At 37.3% G+C, this 16,103-nt stretch overlaps 1 protein-coding gene across 1 annotated transcript; it reads left to right on the top strand.

Moving 5' to 3' along the window:
• The first annotated feature begins 519 nt into the window (after nt 1-519).
• On the top strand, nt 520-14,139 carry LOC149578653 (putative beta-D-xylosidase 6). Its single transcript, XM_089830666.1, has 6 exons — nt 520-1,586; nt 10,472-10,641; nt 10,808-10,905; nt 11,585-11,935; nt 12,306-12,722; nt 13,321-14,139. Exons 1-6 carry the CDS (start codon nt 894-896, stop codon nt 13,935-13,937), a joined length of 2,346 nt encoding a protein of 781 aa, XP_089686792.1. The 5' UTR covers nt 520-893; the 3' UTR covers nt 13,938-14,139.
• The last annotated feature ends 1,964 nt before the right edge of the window (nt 14,140-16,103 follow it).

The raw sequence follows: 16,103 nt of genomic DNA, 5'->3' as shown, positions 1-16,103 counted from the left end.
TGAAGAATAATATACTTACATATTGCAAATCTCTAATTTATAAGTTTAATCTTTAGATTTTTAAATTTATGTTTAATCTTTGTAATCCCCTTTTTTACTTACAATCAAGGTTTCAACACTATTTATTTTATTAATTATTACATTTTCATTTAGAGTGGGGATAGATGAATGAATAATTAGTAAGTGATTTAGAGGTTCAAGATTTAAGGATATCTATTTTAGTGATTTCTTAATTTTGTTAGAAGCTCAATTTTTCTTGGTGAACTAGAAAATTTTGTATTGATAGCTAATGGAAATTTTGTGATTCACTAAAGCTAGGCTAAGGACTACTAGCATTATTATGATTTGTCTATGCATATTATCAATATAATTTTTGATATTAAAAATAATTTTATAATTTTAAAATGTGAGTGGGGAAATTAGAATGGTCCGCTCTAAGGCCAACTTCAATTCATATGTTCAAATTTTTAATTGAATGGTAGTTGGGAGTAGGGTTGCTACTAGGTTTAAATTCACACTCTTGTATTCTTGCAATAAACAAATGATTGATTCTCACGAGAGACATCATTTTCTATCGATCCGCAAAAACGAATCATCGAGTCTTAGGAGAGAACCCAGAACATGTGCATGAGCAGTAGACAATCCAAAATCAATGATTTTTTGAAGTGCATCAGCAATAGACAATGCAAAGGCATTGCGAAGAATTCTCAGAAATACAGCTAATTCATAGATAATTCATGGGGGTGCGTGTGTTTCGACTTGACCGTATTCCTTGGCGTCTTTTGCGATGTCATCCATCCAAAATCTGTTGTGGATAAGTCTGAAGATCAACACAAATTCAGAACTGTTGTTAGTAGATCTTAGCAAATGTGAATTCTGCAACAACAGCAAAAATGAAGTTCTGCGAACCCATTCTGGTTGCGATCGTCATTTTGCCATTAATTACATTTGGCACTGGAGGCAGTTCAACCAAATTTGCCTGCGATCCTCGGAATTCTGCCACCGAATCATATGATTTCTGCAACACTTCATTACCCATAAAAGCCCGCGCGGAAGACATTATAAGACGGTTGACATTGAAGGAAAAAGTGGCACAGTTGTGCACTTCGGCAGAGGGCATAGAGAGGTTGGGAATTCCTGCATATGAATGGTGGTCAGAGTCACTGCACGGCCTTGCCCCGAATGGGCCGGGCGTCCGCTTTAATGGCAGCATTAGGGCGGCCACTATGTTTCCCCAAGTCATTCTCACCGCCGCCTCTTTCAATGAAACTCTGTGGTCCGCCATTGCAGGAGCTGTGGCCGTCGAAGCTCGGGCTATGTACAATAATGGCCAGGCCGGCCTTACTTTCTGGGCACCCAATATTAATATTTTCAGAGATCCTCGTTGGGGTCGGGGACAAGAGACTCCTGGTGAAGATCCCCTTGTTACCAGCAGATATGCTGTTGTCTATGTTACATCATTTCAAGGGGAGCAAGAAAAATCTCAACAGCCCAGTAGCTTGATGCTGTCTGCTTGCTGTAAGCATTTCACTGCTTATGATTTGGAAAAATGGCATAACTTTTCTCGCTATTCTTTCAATGCAGTGGTAAGGACTACTTCTGCATTTTGTTCTATGGTTGAATTTTTTTTGAACTTGGCATATTTATAGGTTTTTCAGGTTGATTTTTTAAATTTTAGAACCAATCAGTGGACTTGCCATGTAAGATACTGTAGAAAATTGGGAGTGATTTGAAATTTCCAAATATTTTGAGAAGCACAAAATTGGACTGCTTTAATCCTCTTCCCTAATTATAGCCTTTACAAATTGAATTTTGTAAGCATATATTGACTTGTTATGGTGGGTATGTTAGCTTTGAAAAAATCAACTATTGCAGTCACTGATTATTAATCTCCTATTGTAAATGATTATTAAACTGCTGAAAACAAATTTTCAGCTAATATTGAAAAATAACACAACTGCAACTTCACTTATATAATACGGAAATAAATGAACAACACAATGAACACAATATTTTCAGACAAATTGTCCCTGGAAAAACCCCTAAGGGAAAACCAGTTCTACAGATGAGGAATTATATTAAACTTCAGCAAATCAAGAGATACAAAATTCCTTGCCTCTCACTGGCAGAACTTCGACAACCTCCTAATTTCTCCCGCTGATATTCTCCACTGTTATCCCCACACTAACACTGCGCCCTTGCTAACACTGCAAGACAATTTGCTATCACTGCAAAATGTTTCTCCAAAACTTGTCTCTCCAAATGACCCAATGACCCCTTTTTATACTACCCTATTGGAAAAACCAACGACCAAGATTAAATCAAACCAACGGCTGAAATTAAGACAACTCGACAACCAATAATAGAATTGGTTGTAAAGTGTCCAAAAGGGAATCACTAAAATTAGTAAATAATTATCCTTGCAATAACCATTTATTAATTCTTGGCAAGTGGACAAATAGCTGTCCAAACTATCCATAACTAATGCTGCTATACATAGATAAGGACGAACAACTATCCAAGCTACCCATAAATACTACTGCTATTTCCGGGTCAGAAATAATAGCTGTCCAACTAACAATAATTAACACTCCCTTTTAGCGAGGAAGCTGTTCTGCAGGACATCTAACTTATCTCTGAAGAAGATAAATTTTGCCTTCCCCAATGCCTTAGTCAGAATGTCTGCTACCTGCTCCTCTATAGGTATGTAGTGTAGCTGAACAACTCCCCTTTGTACACAATCTCTGATGAAGTGATATCTGATATCTATATGTTTAGACCTATCATGAAACACTAGATTCTTAGACAACTTGATGCAACTCTGATTGTCACAATGTATCACAGTAGTCTCAACCTTCTGACCAAACAAGGCTACTAACAACTTCTGAAGCCATATAGCTTCACATGTCGCCATGCTAGCTGCTATGTATTCTGCTTCTGCTAAACTTAGAGCCACAGACTTCTGCTTCTTGCTGAACCAAGATACAACTCCTGACCCCAAACTGAAACAACACCTTGAAGTGCTCCTTTTGTCCATTGTACTTCCTGCCCAATCTGCATCAGTATAGCCTATCAACTTGATACCTTCACCTCGGACATATCTGATCCCATACTCAACTGTACCACGCAAGTAACGCAATATATGTTTGGCTGCTATCCAATGCATTCTCTTTAGTTCAACTATGAACTGACTAAGAGAGTTTACTGCAAATGCTATATCTAGTCTAGTGTTGACCAAATACATAAGCGAACCAATCAACTGTCTATATAAAGTGGGATTTACATCCTTCTCCTTAGTTGTATCAACCTTCCTCCAATTCGTAATCATGGGTGTAGACATGGCTTTGCAATCCTCCATCCCGAATTTCTTCAAGATTTCAATGCAATATTTCCCTTGACCAAGGAAAATCTCCCCATCTGTCTGCCACACTTCCATGCCTAGAAAGTAGTGCATAAGTCCTAAATTCTTCATCTCGAACTCTTCTGCAAGGTTCCTCTTGCAATCCACTACGAGCCCTAGTGGACCTGTAAGAATCAGGTCATCCACATAAAGAATAAGAATGAGAATCTCACCCCTAACCACCAAGTAGTAGAGGTTAGCATCTGCTTCACTCTTCACAAAGCCCATTTTCTGCAAGTATGTATCAATGTGCTCATACCACGCTCTAGGAGCCTGCTTGAGTCCGTACAATGCTTTCTTCAATCTGCACACGTGGGTCTCTTTGCTGTGTGCTACAAAGCCCTCTGGTTGTTCTATGAATACCTCTTCCTTCAACTCACCATTAAGGAATGCTGTCTTAACATCCATTTGATGGATTTGCCATCCCATCTGTGCTGCAAGTGAGATTACAGCTCGTATAGAAGTATACCTGGCAACTGGAGCAAATGTCTCCTCATAGTCTATTCCCTCCTTCTGAGAGAACCCCTTTGCCACGAACCTTGCCTTGTATTTCTCGATGCTACCATTTGCACCGTGCTTTATCTTATAGATCCAACGTGATCCAACTACAGCCCTATCTGTTGGTCTAGGTACTATCTCCCACACATTATTCTGCATTATTGAAGAATATTCCTCAACCATAGTATCTTGCCATACCTGATGTTTTGCAGCTTCTTGATAGCTAGAAGGCTCACTATCTACCAACTGACTAACTAATGCCACATAGTCATTGAACTTGGCTGGTTGTCTTCGCTGTCTAGTACTCTTCCTAGGAGCTCCCACAAACTCCTGAGTATCCCTTTGTGTATCTGGAACCACATGGTTCCGGCTACCAACTGTAGAGGATGAAATGTCAACCTGTAAGTCTTTTACATGCATTTCCTGTTGCACTTTTTGTTCCATACTCTGTGAATCTTCACTAACTGAGTCTACACTCGTTCTGGTAACTTTACTTGAGCTTTGATGCTCTTGACTTGGTCTTGGAGCTTCTGTTGGTTGCTCACTTTGATCATCTGTTGGCAAATCTCTGGATCTCTTGAATGCCTTGTCCTCCATGAACTTGACATCCCGTCTGACAATAATTCTTTTAGTCCCCGAAATGAAAATCCTGTATGCCTTTGAGGTCTCTCTGTACCCAACAAAGTACCCCCTCTCTACAATCTGATCTAACTTTGTACGTGTATCTCCAGGAATATGACAATATGCCAAACTCCCGAATATTCTGAAGTGACTAATATTTGGCTTCTTTCCTGTGAAAGCCTCCTCTGGTGTCATCTTCCCTAGCACCTTGTGTGGAACTCTATTCTGAATGTAGACTGTTGTATTACACGCCTCTGCCCATAAGTAACGAGGCATGTCCTGGTCATGTAGCATAGCTCTTGCTGCCTCCGATATAGAACGATTCTTCCTCTCAGCAACTCCATTCTGTTGTGGATTGTAAGGAACAATCCATTCTCTCTTGATTCCTTCTCTGGTGCAGAACTCTTGGAAGACATTTCCTTTGTACTTGCTTCCATTTTCTGATTGAAGAACCTTTATCTTCTTTCCTGTCGAGTTCTTCACAAGAGCCTTGAACTCTTGGAATCGACTGAAAACCTCATCCTTAGTTTTCAAAAAGTATATCTAGGTCTTTCTAGAGAAATCATCAATAAAAGTAACATAGTACTCATATCCTCTGAGAGATTTCGTCGACATCGGTCTACAAACATCTGAATGTACTAGATCAAGAACACCCTTAGATCTGGTGTCACTCCTTGGAAAAGATGCTTTCACAAACTTCTCCAACACGCATCCCTTACATACATCGTCATGCTCTGTGCTCACCTCTGGAACACCTGTCACCGTCTCACGAAGCAATCTAAGTGCTCCATGATGAATATGGCCCATCCTCCTATGCCATAGCTCTCCAAGATCTCTAGGATTACTGTTGCTCATGAGTGCCTTAGGAGTATCAAATTGCAATTTATAAAGGCGACCACTCCTAACTCCAATAGTTATGGGTGATTTCCAATCTTTGTGCTTAATCAACACATTTGTCCCTCTAAAGAGTACATTATACCCCCTATCCTGAAGAACAAATACAGAAATCAAATTCATACCTAAGCCTAGCACATATAACACATCATGAAGTGGGATTATCTTTTCATTCTCCCTCTAAAACTGAACAGTCCCTTTCCCAACAGGGTTGAGTTTGGACAAGTTTCCCATAGAAATATGGATGTTGGTGTCCTCCTCCTTGTAACTAGAGAAGTACTCTCTAACTCCTGTCATATGAAATGACGCCCCACTATCTATATACCAAACACACTGTGAGGTTGAGCTAACCATACAAGCTATGAGTGCAAACTCATTTTCCATTCTACTGGAGAGTTCTTCCGCACTTGCTGAAGCTGCCACCTACTTCTTACCCTTCTTCCTCTCTGAGCAATCACTGACATAGTGGCCAAACTCGTGACATCCAAAGCACTTGACCTTAGAAAGGTCCTTCTTCTTCTCACTTTGTGAATTCGATCCTTTGCTAGATCCCTACTTTGCTTTCCCTTTACCCGCTAGGGCAACGTTCTCTTGTTCCACCTCATTTTTCTGACTCTTGTTGGCCCCATTGACAAGACTTAGTCTAAACTCCTCCTGAGTGAAATCAGTCCATAGTCAATCCCAACTTGGTAAAGTACCTCGTCCACTGACAACTTGAACAAAGACACTCCATTGTTTAGTAAACCCATTTAGGGCTATTCTCACTAGCTCGTCATCACTAGGGCTATCTCCAATAGCTGCTAACTCGTCCTTGACAAGTCTGAGCCTGGTGAGGTAACTTGTGACGTCTTCTCCCTGATTCATCCAGGTATTCTTTAGCTTCTCTCTGAGAATCAACTTCCTGTTGGTGGTAGCATTCTGGTATAGATTTAGAATGGCGTCCCACATCTTCTTCGTTGTATCTAGCTCCGAGATATGTGGAACAATATGATCCTTGACACCATCAAGGATTATCCTCCTCGCCTTGGCATCGTCCTTCCTATATGCTGCAAGCTGTGTTGCATCCGTTGGTACAGGTACAACACTGGTAGCATAATCCTTGATACCATTCTCTTCCAACAATAAAGAAATTCTGGCCTTCCAGACACCAAAATTTGAGGCACCATCCAATCTATCCTGATCTCTCAAACCAGCTGAAGCCATCTCAAGGGTTTAAAGCAATAATAAATCTAAAGAGATCAAAATTTCTTTCCTAGGGCAAAACTCTTCTACCTTTAACAATGCTCTGATACCATGTGAAAAAATCAACTATTGCAGTCACTGATTATTAATCTCCTATCGTAAACGATTATTAAACTGCTGAAAACAAATTTTTAGCTAATATTGAAAAATAACACAACTGCAACTTCACTTATATAATACGGAAAGAAATGAACAACACAATGAACACAATATTTTTAGAGAAATTGTCCCTAGAAAAACCCCTAAGGGAAAACTAGTTTTACAGATGAGGAATTATATTAAACTTCAGCAAATCAAGAGATACAAAATTCCTTGCCTCTCATTGGCAGAACTCCGACAACCTCCTAATTTCTCCTGTTGATATTCCCCATTGCTATCCTCACGCTAACACTGCGCCCTTGCTAACACTGCAAGACAATTTGCTATCACTGCAAAATGTTTCTCCAAAACTTGTATCTCCAAATGACCCAATGACCCCTTTTTATATTACCCTATTGGAAAAACCAACGACTGAGATTAAATCAAACCAACGGCTGAGATTAAGACAACTTGACAGCCAATAATAGAATTGGTTGCAAGGTGTCCAAAAGGGAATTACTAAAATTAGTAAATAATTATCCTTGCAATAACCATTTACTAATTCTTGGCAAGTGGACAAACAGCTGTCCAAACTACCCATAACTAATGCTGCTATACATAGATAAGGACGAACAGCTGTCCAAACTACCCATAAATACTACTGCTATTTCCGGGTCAAAAATAACAGCTGTCCAACTAACAATAATTAACATTAGCTACAAGGGGAATGAGATTTGAATGGTATTGCAAGTTATCAAAATGGACATGAATGTCTTTTGGGTTTAATATTCTACAATCCTACATAAATCTGGCATGTAAGGTTGGTGCCTATTACAAATGCTGTGTGCCACTTCACAACTTTTTTAATAAGGATGGCTTTCATGTACAATTGATCAAGGCACCAATTTGGCATGTGATCACGAGAGCCCTCTGTGGAAGGCTACAAGGAATTTCAGTTTCATGACCAAGCTGAAGAGTAAACCAAACCCTGCAATCCACCTACACTGAGAATACAACTTAGTCGAGTCCTAACATAGTCAGCAACCTGTTACGTGTAAACAAGGGAATACTGTGATTTTACATTGTGTTGCCTTGGTTATTACCTCACGAGCAGGCCCCTAAACAGACAAGGCCTTTGCCAGGCCATCTAACTCGGGAATACTTGTCAGCAAAATTTTCTCTGTGGGTCTGTGTGGGATTATTGCAGGAAAGAATCTGGGCCTTGGATAAAATTAATTATCTCACAGAAACAGAAAAAACCCTCAGTATGCTTTTGGATGCCTACGTGCTTGATGCCATGGGGATCTCAGCCATGTTTAAGATAGGTAGTAACAGATTGCTTTGAGGGAATACAGTCAACATAGTGAGGACTTAAAATATAATTTTCATACCACTGATAAAAGACAATCAACGACATAATTGGACAAACTAACATTACGTTTTGAACAGAGCTAACGTGGTCATTACCTTACCATAAACTTTGGGGATAAATTTCCTTGCTCTCTTGGGCATTATGCTCAATGCCATTCACAACCAAACTTACAGGATGCTGCACAAGAGCTTTATTTAAAGCCTTAATCTGTACCGAGGGTGGCATCAATGGAAAATTTAATGGAGTAACCTTCGAATGTGACGCTGAATGGTAGGACAAGATGGTAAACCCGATCTGGAAACCCTAAATCCATAGAAAAGCCACAACATAATTTTTTTGGACAAAGATTCCTCAAAACTCTACATATATGTCAAGACTCTGAGTGAATTTGTTCTTAATTATTCTGATTATGCTTTCAAGTTCAATTCTCTTTCAAGCTGGCAGAGCTCACAACCAGCCTAGATTGACTACCAATCTAGATTATTCACTTGCACCATGAAAAAGTTCCAAGAACTTTATTTCCCATGATTTTCCTACTAGTGTTGGTTGACTCTTGATTTTTGTCCAGTTTAAATTCAACAGTTGCATTTTTGTAAAAGGAATTCCTATTCTTCCAAACTCTTATCTCAAGTGGTACATTTCTAGTCTACCGAACTGACCAAAGATGGTTAAGAGCCCTGTAAAATAGTTGAGTTGATACTGTAATGCTTCGAATTTGAATGCAAAATAGAACAAACAAACTGCACATAAATCCAAATCAAGCAAAACTTCTAGATCAAGCTGGCAATAAATTTCAAAACAATATAATAACATTAAATAAACTCGAATGTTACCATAAACTCCATCATGATTTATTTGATTTACTCCGAAATCATAATGGATATGTGGATGCTCCTTTGCTTGATGGCTGATGGCATATACTTAGCAAAATGATAATGGAAGGAAAATGAATAGGAATGCCTGAACTTATAGATTTTGTAGGGATGAACGGCAAAGATCTGAAAATAAGATTGAGAGGATTCCTATGATCGAGGAGGGAATGGAGGGATGAGATTGAGGTAGTTAGAATATGAATGGTTATGATTGACTTACTAACTATAGTAAGTTGTTTTGATCATGCTAAGAAAAAGGAACATTTGCATTCGAGCTAAATTCTTGGACTGTGTTGAGGGAATATCGGCTTAATTAAATAATAAATAATATTATTGTTTAATTATTTTAGTCACATGCGAGGTGGATAACAGGTGTAAAGAAATATTTATTTGTTTATTTGATTTATTGTGAGGAGATGTAAAAGATCTTTAAGTAAAAATGTGAACTTACTTGAAGGGGAATTTCCGAATTAGACTAAGTGATGAAATGAACTAGGTGATGGAAATGGATTGGATCAGATGATAAATAGAGGATGGATTTGATTGATTAGGTCTAAGGAAATATTTAGGTTCTAAGACACCACTTATGGGACCTATCTCGGTTAGAACTGTCAATTAAGAAATCTTCTAAATTAATGTTTATGTGGATTTCATAACCAATTCAAAATTCCGTGGGGAGTTTCTCTGCTCATCTTTAGATCTCATACAAACTTAGGGGGTCATAGGATCCGTTAAAGTAAAGAATTGATATGGATGTAGAAATGGAAAAAAGTTTGGACAGCCAGAATGCTGGTGTGTAGAAAATTTGTTATGACAAACATTAATAATTCTGATGGCAGATGTATACAAACTGGACAGATGAATTCTGAAAGTTACTGTCCTTTCTGAAGTGAGAATTCCAATTTTAAAATCTTTCAATGAGAATTCACGTCAGGCTTCATGGCTTACCTGTAAACAACTTCTGGGTATCAAGGTTTAGACAACTAGGGCAGTATGCACCATGTACAGTGAAACCCCTTTGTCTCTTTTCTAGGACTAAATAAAAGGGCAGGGCAGTTTTTCAACCTCGAGATAAATTGTGTTGGATGGTTAGTATAGGCAAAAGAATTGAATTTGGCTCTTTTACTCCTACTACTTCTTGTGCCAGGATTACGTTGGAGATAATACTAGGAACCTTAAGATTATTAGTGAATATAGTCAATGAAAATAAGTTGAACAAAATGATAGAAATTTATTATTTAGAACGGTTAAGTTAATGAATGCTGTTGACATATAATTTTCATTCTGTTGCTTGGTATGGATCAACAAGGCTTGTTTTTTGTTTGGTCCAGGAATTAAATCCAAAAATCCATTTATTTAGTTTCTAAATATGTATAGCACGATTCTCCGATCTTCTTGGTCTTATTTCCTTAGAGCTAAATCTACTATGCACATACTTGCTTAGTGTATCATATATTCTGTGGTAGGTCCTATTTAAATTGCTTATACTTGCAGGTTAATCAACAAGACTTGATGGATACTTTCCAGCCACCCTTCGAGAGCTGTGTGAAAGAAGGTCATGCAAGTTGTCTGATGTGCTCTTACAATCAGGTAAATGGAGTCCCAGCTTGTGCAAATCACGACTTCCTTTCCAAATTGATAAGATCTGAGTGGCAATTTGAAGGGTGAGTTCTACTGGCATTTTATTGATCCTTGGACCAGAACTCATTGTTACTGTCTTAAACTAGTGATTTGGAAATAGTCATTACATAGATTATGAAATATTTTATATATGCTAGTGAGTTCTTTCTTAGCTGCAGAAGCACTTATTTTCTTCATTAAACTGTTCAGGTACATTACTTCTGACTGTGATGCTGTTGCAGTCATTTTTGAGAATCAGAAGTATGTAGATACTCCTGAAGATGCAGTTGCAGATGCCATGAAGGCAGGTAGGATCAGCAGTTAAAGGTCTGAAGCTTTACTGCCTTTATGATTTTGAAGGTGCCTTACTGAATTTAGGTATGTTTGTGTTTGACTAACCGCCAACATTTTCCTTTGAGATTCGCACGTTGCTTTATGCCTCCTGTGTTCTAGAAGTTGTGTGGTTGTATCAGACGTTAACAGATCAGTCATTTAATACAACAGCAAACACAACGGCTAACAAGTGCTATCAGATCTTGGTCACTGGTTCGAATCTCCTCGGGTAACACTGGGGGGGATTGTTGGACTAACCGTCAATGTTTCCCTTTGAGATTCGCAATGTGGCTTTACTGCCTACTGTGTTCTAGAAGTCGTGTGGTTGTAACTTGTATTGGATGTTAACAGATCGATCATTTAACGCAACGGCAAACACGACCGCTAACAACTGGTATCATAGTTTGGTCACAAGTTTGAATCTCCTTGGGTAACACAGGGGGATTGTTGGACTAACCGCTAATTTTTCCCTCTGAGATTTGCACAATTGCAAACATGATGGCTAACAGTTTGGTACCTCGTTGTCACACCTAAATGAAGTATTTGGTGCATCTGGCTAGCATGTTTTTATAGAGGACACACAAAGTATAAATGTTGACATAAGTGTAGCTCTGATTAAAACATTGCCATGTTTGCCATTTTCTTTATTTGCAGGAATGGATATTAACTGTGGAACATATTTGCTTAATCACACGTTAAAGGCAATTCAAAAGGGGAAGCTTCATGAGTCATCTATTGATCGAGCGCTTTCTAATTTATTTTCTGTGCAATTTCGCCTTGGTCTCTTTAATGGTGACCCCAATTTTCAAACATATGCTAACCTGAAGGGCCAAGATGTATGTTCTGATGAACATCGCCACCTGGCACTAGAAGCTGCTAGACAAGGGATAGTGCTTTTGAAGAACAGGGACAACACTTTGCCATTATTGAAGTCAAAAATAGCCTCTCTAGCACTAATAGGACCTAATGCAAATGCATTGAATACATCACTTGGAGATTATGCAGGTATGTTACAGAACTTCATATTTGTGGTTGAGGTTTTAATTCAAGTAGGTTTTTAAAATTTATCTCTTGAGGCTTAAGGCTTAGATACTGGACCCTGCTTAGTATGATATCAGATTTCAAAGCTGACCTGGGAAAACATATTCAAGTCCATGCAATTAATATTCATTCCAAAGACAGGAGGCCTTTGGATTTTCTTCGCGCCCAATTAATAAGAGAGGATTGTAGAAGTCCATTAGAGTTACTTCAGGGCACCCAGCAAGAGAGTTTTCCAAATCTGAATGAATCACAGAAGTAAAATGCACAAGCACCGCTAATATCATAATGTCAGATTCTGAATTATTGATGAAGGTGTTTGGCTTTGACCTTGTAGGTACACCTTGTAAAATCATAACTCCCCTTATAGGCCTTAAGCATTACATCAAGCAAACATCATATTCTCCGGGATGCAAGTATGTCAATTGTACTTCCAGTGATGGATTTGAAGAAGCAGAAAGGATTGCAGCACAAGCTGATGCTGTAATCATGGTTATGGGATTGGACCAAACGGAGGAAACAGAAGACCATGATCGTGTAGATCTCACTCTTCCTGGGAAGCAACAAAAGCTAGTCTCTAGAGTTGCAGGGGCTTCTAAAGGACCGGTGATTCTTGTTCTCATGTGTGGAGGGCCTGTGGATGTCTCATTTGCAAAAGAAGATTCTCGCATATCTAGTATTTTGTGGATTGGTTACCCAGGAGAAGCTGGTGGCCAAGCACTAGCTGAAGTTATTTTTGGAGACTACAATCCAGGTTGGTCCAAGTCACCCTTTCTTGAATATCTTCACATTTAGATGCTTTATTATTCAATTTTACCTCAATGCTTTACTGAACTCAGAACTAATTAAACAAACACAAGGGACATTTGTGATTTGAGATTTGTTGTTTACAATATATGATGGCTAGGGATTCTCCTTGAGTAATCTGTTTGAGGAAGAAATAATAAAAAAAGAATTTCTTGATCAAGATATACAGTAGAAGATTCAAGATATAGAAGGAAAAGAAAATTAAATAGGCAAGGTGTTACCGAACTGTCCTTGTGGTTTTTCATGCTTAACTGCTTCACTGGCTATTTATAGGTCCCATAGGCTATTTGGCTGCATGCATAAAAAACATTCATTCATTGCCTCACATGAGAATATTTTTCATTTGTTTGAATCTCTCATCTCTTCTATATGATGTTGGAAATCTTTTTACATTTCCCATCAGACACAATAAATACCATGTATAAATAATAACCAAATGGATTACACATCATTCTTCATCCCTCCAATCCGTACCATAATGTATGCTACATGATAGAAACTGATGTTTTGGTTGTGCAAGAAAATTAACTTCAAAAGCATTGCAGGTGGCAGGTTGCCTATTACATGGTACCCTCAAGACTTCACCAAAGTGCCCATGAACATTATGAACATGCGTCCTAATTCATCTACAGGATACCCAGGCCGAACATATCGATTCTATACAGGGGAAACAGTCTTCAAATATGGTTATGGACTGAGTTATTCACATTATTCTTATAAATTTGTATCATCAAACAAACAAATTCTCATTCCCAGGGTTTTTGAGAATCATGTTCATTCACTTTCAGAAGTGGTTTCACAAGAAACCAAAATGGAATCCCCACACATCTATGTTGATGAGTATACAGCTTGCCAATTCCTCAAGTTTTCATTGCAGGTATTGGTTTATAACCATGGAAGCATGGATGGAAGTCATGTTATGCTCCTATACTCTAAACCTCCTGCAACTCACAGAGGGGTGCCACAGAAACAGCTGATTGGTTTTACACGGGTTCATGTGGCATCTGGGAAATACATGGAAACTGAGTTTGTTGTGAGTCCATGTGAGCAACTAAGCACCGTGGGAGAGGACGGTAGAAGGCTTCTCTCCGTTGGATTTCACACTTTGATCATAGGAGATTCTCAGCTCAATCTTTCTCTCACGACACACATTGGCACATGAAAAAATAAGACATTTGGGTGCATTCTGAGCAGCAATAATTGACCCAAATTTAGCAGGGTTGAAGGGCTATTCTATGGATTTTTAAGATATCTCTGGTTATTGATTCCTTTTGAATGCATGTGAACAGAGCATCATATGCCACTTGGTACGTCATACTTCTACTCCTGAATTTCTAATTTCATAACCGTTTTCTTGTTTGAAACTTTGAAATGGTAGGATTCAAAAGATGAGCAATCATGGTCAAATGTGTTTCCAAAAATGTTAAATAGTTGCTGTCTCAGGCTAGGGAAGATTGTTTTAGTCCAATAATGTTTTCATCTTTTCAAATATGTGGATAGGTAATGTCTGTTTAGCATTAAGATGTAGATTTAATTATATTTTTACTTAATTGAAATTCAAAATAATATATACAAGAAATTTCAATTAATTCATAAATATGATCAGATATACATTCAAAATTTTAATTAGATAATAGTTCTCAAGTAAATAAGTTTTAAATTTTATAAATGATAAATAAAAAATATAATTGTCTATCGAAATGAAGTCTTCATCTAATTATTTAAATAAAAGTAGTTATTTATTTTTTAATATTTAATTTAACAATACCAAAGAAATAATTCACATCTACCATGTCAGATAAAAAATATTTTAGATTTTACAGTATTTTTATAATTTTGATTATATATATATATATATATATATATATATATATATATATATATATATATATATATATATATATATATATATATATATATATTCAAATTGACATCATTATAAATTATAATTATTAAATTATTTAACTAGAATAACTTTTGTTTAATAGTTTATTTTTTATTTTTCAAATGAGTAATAATACATGTCAAATTATTAAACTTCTAATATATAAATACTATAGTCCTCAAACAATATCAATAATAATTTATCATTTCAGTAAAACAATATGCTTCCAAATTTTAAACAAAATGAAAATTAGGTAATTATACCAATATATTTTAATTGTCATATTTTTAGATATTAAATAAAATGAAGAGATAATTTTGCAAAAAAATACTAAGGATAAGGAAATTATTCTTTTATCGTTTTTTTTTCTTACATGCCTTTGATTGTCATTGCCATCCTTGTGTCATAGTGCATTAGCTTTGAGAGTTTTAGTGTTATACAAGCCTTAGCTTCAAACCAATAGTTGTTAGTGTTGATGTTTTGGCATCCAGCAACAACTCCTTCAAACATGTGCCCTAAAATTTACAACAAAAGTCTTTCACTAGATATGCTTTGTGATACTCCACAGATGTTGTTTGACCCATTCTAATGGTTAGAGTAGTGCACTCTTATAAAGTATCTTATTGGTAGGGCCTCTTTCGAAAGCTATGAGATTGGGATTCCAAGTCATGGGCCGCTCATTAGGTCCATCTTGATAGTCTAAAGCCTTATCAAAAAGTTCTTTTTCTTTTCTGTTTCATTGAAAATAGTCATGTTTAGACAAATTTTCAGCTTGGTCAATGGTATGTCAGGTCATCTTTGTTGATTTTTTAGCCTTAATTTTGAGACTTTTCTATTTGTGTTGACAATAAGCTCCATATGCCTATTTGGATTGAGATTTGGGTCTTTCATTGCCATCTTAACATTTCCTTCCAGATATTGTTTCCTCATTGAGAAAAGTTATCGATGTTGAAGCTAGCCACTTTTATCATGCTCTACTACATAAATAGATGTGTTAAAGTGGATTTGCCTTTTAACCTCAAAGACTCTTACAATATTTGGATAGGAGGTATGTATCCAATGCGTTCTCTATCAAAATTTACCAAATATATGCTTCTTGCATCAATCTTTAGAGCATAAGATTAAGGATTACTATTTGGTTTCTGTAGGAGTCAAGCCTCCACCAAGAGTTCTTGACTCTTAGTGTGCTCTTGAGGCTTCTAAACTAGAGGAGAAATGGATGATAATGACTTGCAAGGGGAAGAGTGGATTGTCTAGTAGTATTCAAGGAAAATCACAAGAGCTTGTTGTTTCACAATTGCAACATTTTGATTCAAGCCGTTCTATGAAGAGGAAATATAACACCATTTCTATGATCATTGAGGTTCCTTATTTGGCCAAAGTTTGGGCAAACACCTCAATCAACTTTGGTTATATATTCTAGACCATTTGTGTTGCTCTCAT

Source organism: Cupressus sempervirens, chromosome 1 (assembly GCF_028749045.1).
Source record: "Cupressus sempervirens isolate cs-2001-9-10 chromosome 1, ASM2874904v1, whole genome shotgun sequence".
NCBI lineage: Eukaryota > Viridiplantae > Streptophyta > Pinopsida > Cupressales > Cupressaceae > Cupressus > Cupressus sempervirens.
This window is presented reverse-complemented; position numbering and strand designations above follow the sequence as displayed.